Raw genomic sequence first — 10,026 nt, 5'->3', positions numbered from 1 at the left:
TCTTTTTTTCCACAGTATCATTATAAAATGAATTCATATTATTTAATTTTAATTTACCGCCCATTTTCCAAGTTAATATAGAATTCAAAGTACACTAGAAATCAGAAGTTTATTGACTCTCAAGATGAATTTATAGAATACTAAAAACTTTATAAGTACAATCTCTGAATCTGTACTTCAATTTTACTCTTAATCTTTAATAGTACTACATATTTTATAAAATATATGAATACTAAGATGAATCAGAGCTGGGCGTGATGGCACACGTTTTTAATCCCAGCATTCAGAGGCTGAGACAAGAGGATTGTGCTTCATGGACAGCCTCAGCTACTTAGTAAGACCCTCTGTAACTTAGTGAAACCCTGTTTCAAAATAAAGAATAAAAAATAGGCAGGGGGTGTAGCTCGGAGGTCGAATGCCCCTGGGTTCTATTCCCAGACCCACCCCACACACACACAATAAAAGATGAATCAGATGCAATGAAAAGAACATGAAATTGTAAAATAAGAAGTATAACTTAAAAGATTCAAGTTTAACATGATAAATTTTCTTAGTAAGTTAAAATACACTTTGAAGGAAGGCTGAGGAATCTATTTAGAAACCATATAGAGTTTTTAGCCTATCAACCATCTATCTACAGTGTCTGTGTCCTATTGACAGAGATTTCTGGTTGCTCAAATGTCTTTATACTTTGTCAAATGCTTCTGCAGTAATACATTAAGACAGTACAAACAATGACATATTTAATCTAAAATATTTCAGCAATGCAGCTTAAAGTTTACCTGTACACATACAGAAAGCATCTGATCTTACTTATTTTAAAAAGTCCAGAATCTTTGGTGACTGGTTACCATATAGGCATCACATCGGGGAACCACGCTCTTCCCAGGTATTTGGAGACTTCAGTGTGAACTTCCTCGGGGCTGTAATTGTCGTCAGGGATGAGAACTTCCTCCATGATAGAGAGCTGGGTCAGCCTTCTCCCACACAGTCTTACAAACTCGACGAACGCACTGCAGCTAACCTCACATTCACTGAGGCCCAAGGCGGTTAAGTTTTTACAGTGTTCAGCAATACAAATAAGTTCATTATCAAGCGGCTGGAGGCCATTAGCACACACCACTAACTCAATCAGTCGGGGGCAGTTCAGACCTATCTGTCCTAGAATTGCTTTGCTGACCGAGCGACCAAAATAGAGGTGAGTAACAGGGGTTTCTTCTTTGAAAAACGTCTCAAGTTCCTCTTCATATAAAAAGAAATACATAACAACACTAACTCCAGGGGAGTGTTTAATAAGTGCATCCCAACTGCACTTTTTGATAGAATGGAACTCAACCTGTCCAGGATTCTCACTCACAACATCAATTCGAAGATGTTCAAGGTTAACATGAGTCTCGCTTGAAAGTGCCAGGAGCAGCTCATCACTTAGGATGTAGTAATTCAACGCCAGTTCTCTAAGGCCTTGACAGTGGTCAGCTACACAAAGGATACCTACGGAAAATGGAAAAATTCTTATGAACAAATACAAATACTGATACTAAGATAACATTGTGCAAATTTAAATTTGATATCAGCTATTTGTTACTTGCTACAACAGACATCTAATGATTTCTAAGGAGATGTCTGCCAAGACATATAATTTTATACATAAAATACTAAGTTTATGTGTGTATATATATATGTGTGTGTATGTGTGTGTATATATATACATATATATACAATTAAAATATTCTCAAGAGAAATAATCTAAATTATTTCTAGCTTGTACGTAACACTTCTTTGGAATAAAATTAATGAATTGTGTTTTATAAACATGAAATTTTTGCCAGGCGTGGTGGCGCATGCTTCTTCTAATCCCAGCATTCGGGAGGCTGAGACCGGAGGATTGCGGTTCGCGGACAGCCTCAGCTATTTAGTGAGGCCCTCTGCAATTTAGTGAGACCCTGTTTCAAAATAAAGAATAAAAAGTAGGGCAGGGGGTGTAGCTCAGAGGTCAAATGCCTCTGGGTTCTATCCCCAGACCCGCAAAAAAAAATAAAAAATAAAAAACACGGAATTTTCAATTCCTCTATTACCATTATCATGACAAAAATCATTTGATCTTTAAAGAATATAACTTACCATTAGATGAAACATGAGGACAGCTGCTCATTTTTAGGAGTTTTAAAGTGTCGCTATTATTGGCCACAAGAATCTTCAAGGAAGGATCATCTACTGGTGTGTCTTCAATTTTGATTGATGATAATGATTTTGAGTTGACAAACACAACCGTAAGTGCTGACACAAAATGAGACTTGCATGGTAATAAAAAATTATGAAAACATTATTTTAAAATCGATACCTTCCAATCAAATAATTCATTAAAACAATATGTCAATATATGCTAAAAATAACAGTAAAATGAATGTACTGCTGTTCTTCATAGCAACAGTACAAGAAATTTTTATAACAAAGCACAGTTCTCATACTTTTACAATTAATAACTGAAATGGAGAGAAAGAAAAGTTTAAAAAATGTTAAAAAGCAGGATTCCCGGTTCTCTCTCTTTATCCCCTCCCTTTCCCTCCGATCCTTTTTTTTACCTCTCTCTCTTCTTTCTCCGGTACTTGGGATTCAACCCAGTACTGTCCTACCTCTGAACTACACCCCCCAATTTTTTTTTTTTTTTTTTTGCATGGAAAAAGGGTCTTTCTATATTACTGCATGCTGGCCTTGAACTTGTGATCCTCCTGTCTCAGTATCTCAAGCTTGTAATCAGGCATGTTACCATACCAGGCCATCCAGTTATTTCCATCCTTAAGGATTTTATTTTCAATATTAAAATGATATCATTGTATGTTTTTCCTAGAATAGAGGTTGGCAAATTATGGACCATGAGCCAAATCCAGCCCATAGCCTGGTTCTTTATGGCTTATGAATTAAAAACAGTTTTCACATTTCTAAGGGTTAAAAAATTTGAAACAGTAACATTGTATGATGTAAAAACTACATGAAACACAGATTCCAGTGATTATAAAGTCTGACTGGCTGGGTGTGGTTGCACACACTTGTAATCCCAGTATTTGGGAGGCTGAGATGGGAAGACTGCAGGTTCGTGGACAGTCTCAGCTACTTAGTGAGGCGTTCTGCAACTTAGTGAGAACTTTTTTCAAAATAAAGAATAAAAAATAAGGATGGGGGTATATCTTGGAGGTAGAATGCCCCTGAGCTCCATCCCCAGTACCAAGGGGAAAAAAATAATGTGCCAGGGACACAGCCAGGCCCTTCATTAACCACTGTCTGGGTTGGTCTTCACTGTGAGACTGGAGCTGAGTATTTGAGGCAACACTACATATGGCCTCAAATCCTGAAATGTTTGTTCTTTGTACTTTTGTAATTCCTTCCCTAGGAGAAATAGAATATAATCTATTTTTATTCACTCCCATATTCTCAGATCTAACATAATATACGATACATGATCAATAAAGACTTTTTTTTTTGTGGGTTTGGGGATGGAACTCAGGGGCATTCAACCTCTGAGCTACACCCCCTGCCCTATTTTTTTTTTATTATTTTTTATTTTGAAACTGGGTCTCACTGAGTTGCAGAGGGCCTCACTAAGTAGCTGAGGCTGTCCGTGAACCACGATCCTCTGGTCTCAGCCTCCCGAATGCTGGGATTACAAGCGTGCGCCACCATGCCTGGCTATAAAGACTTGTTAAAAGAATTAATTAATTAATGGATTACACAATCTTCAGTGATATGCATTTCCCAGCAAATTATCTAAACAAAGCAAACCCAAGTCTTTATACACTTTGAAGATTTACAAACTAAGGTTTGTGTATAGTTTGAGCTCAAAATGGGTAGAATTAAACAAGTTTTCAGATCCATAATTTTTTGAGCAAAGATAGAAAGTCTGAAAACAAAATCTAGGCATGATCACCTTTCTTTTTTCAAAATCAATCTGGGTTATTCTAAGGTTTCTATTGTCCCTATTAGAATGTCTAAATAGGTTATAAATGCTAATTTGTTTATAAAAACTTATTACACTAATTATTAGTTTACACAAATTTTTAAATGGTAGAAGGCTAAATTTTATGTTGCCAAAATTATTAAAGAAATACAAATATATCACTTTTTCTTTAAGAAATATGAGGCTTAAAGCCAGGCATGGTGGCACACTCGTGTAATCCTGGTACTTGAGAGGCTGAGATAAGAGGATCACAGATTCAAGTCCAGCCTCTGCAACTTAGCGAGGTCCTCAGCAACTTAGTGAGACTCTGTTTCAAAATAAAAAATGGGGCTGGTAGTATAGCTCAAAGGTAGAATATTCCTGAGTTAAACCTCCAGTACTACCAAAAAAAAAAAAAAAAAGAAAGAAAAAAAGAAAGGAAAAAAGAAAAAGGAAAAAATGAAGAAAGGAAAAGAAATATGAGGTTTATTTTCCCCATTAGATTTTTATACAGGGAGTTGTCAGATGCCCAAGAGCTCACTTTAACCTGAAGGTAGAGATTGCTCATCTCTGGCACCTGCTCTAGTGACAGGGTCAGCTAACCTAGAAGCTGGCCATGGAAACAGATGTGCAACATCAGCCACAGCTTGTAGAGTCCAAGGAGCATTCCAGGGTAGCCTGATTGTATAGTTCATAAATAAGGAACACCCAAATAGAAGCAGTAAGTTTTCATCTGATTACTTCTATTATTCTAACCCAAACTTCTTTTTGGGGGTTGCTTTTCAAAAGACAAGCAGAAGTCAGATATGTTCTGTCTTTGGGAAAAGAATCTTTTTGCCTAGTTTGCCTTTTTTTCCCCCCCAGTACTGGGGATGGAACCCAGGGCATTCTACCTCCAAGCTACACACTCAGCCCTATTTTTTATTCTTTATTTTGAAACAGGGTCTCACTGAGTTGCAAAGTGCCTCACTAAGTAGCTGAGGCTGTCCGCAAGTGGCCATCCTCCTGTCTCAGCCTCCCAAATGCTGGGATTACAAGCGTGAGCCACCATGCCAGGCTCAAGTTTGGCAATATTAACAATTTTAGTATAACTCACCAAAAAAGCACATAATCCTTACCTTTGACACATTCATAAAACTTGGCTTGGCTGTTGAAATCAGTCCCAAGGTATGGATAGAACAATTTACCAGCTGAGAAAGTATATCACAGGCGGCTTCTGCTGATTCAGTACTACTATCGACCTGTAAAGATAAGTTTTAATATAAATTTCCTGAGTTTCAGAGCTATTGGAAATATTATCACTTTAGAGAATTCAGTTGTACAATTTTATTTATCCCTCAATCAATAAATTTGAGTATTTCTTTATATAAAATCTCACATTAGGAGACTTCCGGGAAGATGGTAACCGAGAAAAGCGGGGCTTAAGAGCCTCGCTAACAACCAATCTCCATTACCACAAAATCAGCGCCTTTCATAGCCAGAAAACACCATCACCAGAGAAACAAAAAAATCACCAGGCTCCAGAGAGAAAGTGGACTGAGAACAGAGCTCAGAGCCACAGAGGAGATACACCGGCCTCACGGCCGAGGATGCGGCAGCAGTGCCTTACTGCCGGCGGCAGCGGTGAGTTCACCGGATGGCTACAGCAAGCCGAGGTGAGCCGCTGCGGAACAGCCAGGCGGGATTTTTCAGCGCAGGGAGCATCTAAAGCTCCCAGTGGCTGAGCTCAGCACACGCTGCAGGGACTCAGAGTGGAACTCAAAACCAAGAAGAAATAAGCCAGCCTCACGGCCAAGGGCGTAGCAGCAGCACCATATTGCCACTGGCGGCAGCAGCAGCAAATTCACCGAGTCCAGTACAGCTACATCTGCGAACTCAAGAACAGTGAGTCAAATTGTGGGCCACAGAGGAGAAATCCCAGTACTGTACTCACTGGGACTTGACCCAGTGGGGGAGTGGCGGTGGCAGAGATATCACACCATAGGAGAACGTGCAACCTGGCACCCCCCTCCCCATAGTTTAAAGCAGCCTCTATCGACTCCTGGGTCGGAGACTCTGTGATACAACCCAGTAAAGGAGTAGTGGGGTCTGAGATACTACAGACTCGAGATCCAGAGCACCTTAAGTGAAGTCATAGTGACCCAAGGGAAGAACCCAGAGAAGGCACAAACTTCCGAAATCATGGGAAAGAGGAATAACAATGGAGCAATGAATGCCCACAACCCCACAACATCAGAACCCAATAAAACAGAAAATCAGAGATTTCTAGAAGATCAAATCAGGAAAATAACTGTAGAAATAATAGAGGTGCTTCGAAAAGAACTCAGAGAGAGCCAAAAAGAGATAAAGAATGCAATTAATGAAGTAAAGGCCTCAATTCAAAGCACAAACAACCGATTAGAACACATGGAGAACAGAATCTCGCTCTTAGAAGATGATCATTCCAAAAATGAATGCATTGTTTCTAATCTAGAAAAAAATATCCAACAGCAGGAATCTGACATTGAAGAAATATGGGCCCATTTTAAGAGAGCTAACCTAAGAATAATTGGAATAGAGGAGGGAAAAAAAGTGAAACCAAAGGGATCAACAATCTCTTTAAGGAAGTAATAGCAGAAAATTTTCCAAACATAGAGCAAGAGGTTGATACACAGGTCCAGGAAACTTATAGAACTCCCTTTAGACAGGATCGGAGAAGAGGATCCCCACACCACATAATTGTCAAAATGACCAATGTGGAAGCCAAGCAGAGAATCTTAAAGGCAACAAAAACAAAAGGCCAAGTGACATTCAGAGGCAAACCAATTAGAATCACTCCAGACTTCTCAAACCAAGTCATGAGAGCCAGAAGGGCTTGGAGTAACATATTCCAAACTCTGAAAGAAAACAACTTCCAGCCAAAAATTTCCTACCCAGCAAAACTTTCTATCAAATTAGATGGAAAAATAAGAAGCTTCCATGACAAACAGAAACTGAAGGAATTTATGTCTTCAAAACCAGCGCTAGAGAAAATACTCAAAGAGATTAACTACAAAGAAGAAATAGGTAACAAACACCAGAACCCGAGAAACAAGATTTTCCATCCAACAGACAACTAAGATTGGTTATCCGTGGAGATTCATTATTTATGTTAGTCTTTTACCTATCTGTAAAGAGTATTGTTTGCCTTTATTGTTGTTAATTTTTAGGATTTCTAGTTGGAATATTAATATACCTTCAGATATAGCATTTGGAAATATTTTATCCCATTCTATCAGTAACTTTTAACTCTGTTTACATTGTCTTTGGATATACAATATATTTTTATTTTTTAGGGAGTTTGTATACTCTTCTGTTGCCTGTGCCATTGAAATCATATCCAAGAAATCACTGCCAATTTCAATGTTGTGAGGTTTTATGACCCAGATTTTCTTCTAAAAGTTTATAGTCTTAAGATTTATATTTAGGTCTTTTATCTATTTTGAGTTAATATTTGTATATGGGATTAGGTAAGGGTCCAGCTTTATTCTTTTCCATGTAATTATTATGTTTCAACAATATTTAGTTAAAAGATTATTATTCCCACCACCAAATGTTCGTGGAAACCTTGTCAAAAATAACTTGATAATATAGGGAAGAATTTAGCTCTAGGCTTTTATTTAACTCCAATGGTTTATATATCTGCCTTTAGAACAGTACTACACTATTTCAATTATTGTAGCTTTATATAGTTTGAAATCAGAAAATATATATCTTCTAGCTTTGTTCTTTTTCAAGATCGTTTTGGGTATCTAGAATCCATATTCCATATTAGGATAGATTTTTTTCTGAAAAATAAATATATAAATATATGATAGTTTCACCTAAAAAAATAGAAAAAAATATTCTCTGGTAAGAAAGAAAGCAAAAAGAAATATTGAAATGTTATCTTTAAGTCATCAAAAGCTTGGTATCAGACAAATGAAACTGTTATGTGAGATTATCATTTTTAATTTTGGATAAATTGCTATAATACTAGATGTCAACCACTAAGCCAAGCATGGGAGGGAGGGATGGGGAGAGAATGGGGTGGGGATCGGGTGGGGGCTGACTGGGCGATGTGTGCATGTATGTCTACAAAAGTATGTATCCCACTATGATGTATGATTACAGTGCACCAACAAAAAATAAAAATAAATTAAAATAAATTAAAAAATCTCACATTATAAGATAAGAGAGATGATGAGAAATGAACTTTTTTGAATCTTTTCCAATGACCTGAATTTTAATAATAGCGTCCAGATGAAGAAAAAGAAGCTTAAGTTAGTCCATTAAAGTTCAAGATGTACTTGGACTGAACAGTGTGGGGTGAGAGTTCTGGGAGGTTCAGTAAGTACCTCCAGGTGAGGATCTAGGTGCACAGAAAGGCTATGACAAGCTGTAAGCACGGCTTCCACTCGGTGCCTGTTTTTCTTACCTTGAAGCTGACATACTGGAGATGTGCAGCATGCTTTTTAATGATCTGTTGAATGAGGTCAGGGTGTGTGGACTTAAAGTACGAAGTAGCTGACTGGTTCAGTTCAAATTCAAACTTTCTCCAGAGGTCCGGAATATGAAACACCTCGTTCCATCGCCTACACACAGAAGATGCTCGGGCCCGATCTATTAAAGGAAGATACTGAAAAATCCGTAATACCACATGGTGAGGCAAACTTCCCCAGTCTAGAACGGTGTAACTACGAGTCTGGGCGAGAGAAGAGTAGAAACCAAGTTTGGGCTGTTTCACTGCTGGGGAGGACTGGACAATTTCATTCACAACAGAGAAATTATTCCTCTTCATTCTGTAAACATCGGAAAATATTAAGTGTTTAACATTTTCATATTCCCAACAAGTGTTTCTACTCTAATTGTAGAGCAAAACATTAGGAAATGAAAATAGTCACATTAACATATTTTTATAGTAATCATCTGTGCACTGAAAGGTGCTACTTCATGCTGGGGACAGAGACAAGTGAGTACAAACCTGTTCTCAAAACTATGATTCAGGAGAAATAAAATGATAAATGATATGACAGAGAATGGGACAAGATGCTGTGGAAGAAAGAGGAGGAAAGCATGTGATTGAGTCTGTGTGCAGAAGAGGTTGGGAGGCTTCCAGAAGAAATGTCCAAGGAAGCACTTTACATCCCAGCACATCTCCTACCAGCGGGGAGATCCTACAACATCATTCAAATCCTAAGTCTGGATACGCCATAGCTATGCCCTTACTAACCATGTGACCTCAGCAGAGAAAAGTGCTCTAAACCTCAGCTTTTCTATCTGTAAAGCAGGGTCTACAGCAGTACACACATCATAAAGCTGTTATGAAGATTAAAGTACTTAGGTGCCAGTATACAGTAGGTGCTCAATAAATGTTGCAGTCTGTGTTGCTCTGATAAATCGCCCAATGCTTTTTTTCTGAACTATTTTCATTCCTTAAGTAAACACACAATCCTAACGAAAAGCCAAATCGTCTTCAACAATTTTCAGATGAAAACTGGACACAGGAGCTCTAGGGAAGGTGGACACAGGGAACAGAGTTTTTGTGCAAGCAACACATCTGATCCTCCAGTCAATGACAAACAGCAGAGAGATGGAATTCTCTCCCCTAAAAGAAATGGGACTAGTAGGTTTAGCAAGGTTGGGCTACAGCTAAGTTCCAAAAGATGTGAATTCCACATCGATTCAAATGTTATGGTCATTTTTTAAGTGTTTGATTATGTGAAAAGTAAAATAATGGTAAGCGTGGTTCTGAACTTTATTTAATTCTGGTTAACTAACTTTCAAAGTTAGGAATGTATATATAAAAGATTCAGTATCACAATTAAAACATACCTTCAAATCTAATGAAATATGATTTAATACATTAATATGCCTGTCATGTGAATCACTTTTTCTGATGTGAAGCATGTCTCAATCACAACAGAGTTGATGCCAAAGGCAGGACTCATATATATATTCACTGAACAAAATAAAAAGTCATCTTTAGGGTTTGGAAAACTGAAATAAAAAACAAAATAGTTGTGAAGATGTATCTTTAGCATCAAAAGAATTACAATATACATTTTAGTTGTACTAAGCCAGTTACATGCATAGCT

At 37.7% G+C, this 10,026-nt stretch overlaps 1 protein-coding gene across 1 annotated transcript; it reads right to left on the bottom strand.

Annotated features, from left to right (window-relative positions):
- Positions 1-847: 847 nt before the first annotated feature.
- Positions 848-8,729, bottom strand: LOC308268479 (F-box/LRR-repeat protein 21; the record flags this gene model as incomplete). Its single annotated transcript, XM_080703603.1, has 4 exons — positions 848-1,491; positions 2,122-2,293; positions 5,050-5,172; positions 8,367-8,729. 4 exons carry the CDS (start codon positions 8,727-8,729, stop codon positions 848-850), a joined length of 1,302 nt encoding a protein of 433 aa, XP_080559729.1.
- Positions 8,730-10,026: the final 1,297 nt, after the last annotated feature.

This window comes from Muscardinus avellanarius (genome assembly GCF_963383645.1).
Source record: "Muscardinus avellanarius genome assembly, chromosome: 1".
In the NCBI taxonomy this organism is placed as follows: domain Eukaryota; kingdom Metazoa; phylum Chordata; class Mammalia; order Rodentia; family Gliridae; genus Muscardinus; species Muscardinus avellanarius.
The sequence above is the reverse complement of the archived record's forward strand: the minus strand, read 5'-3'. Positions and strand labels throughout refer to the sequence as shown.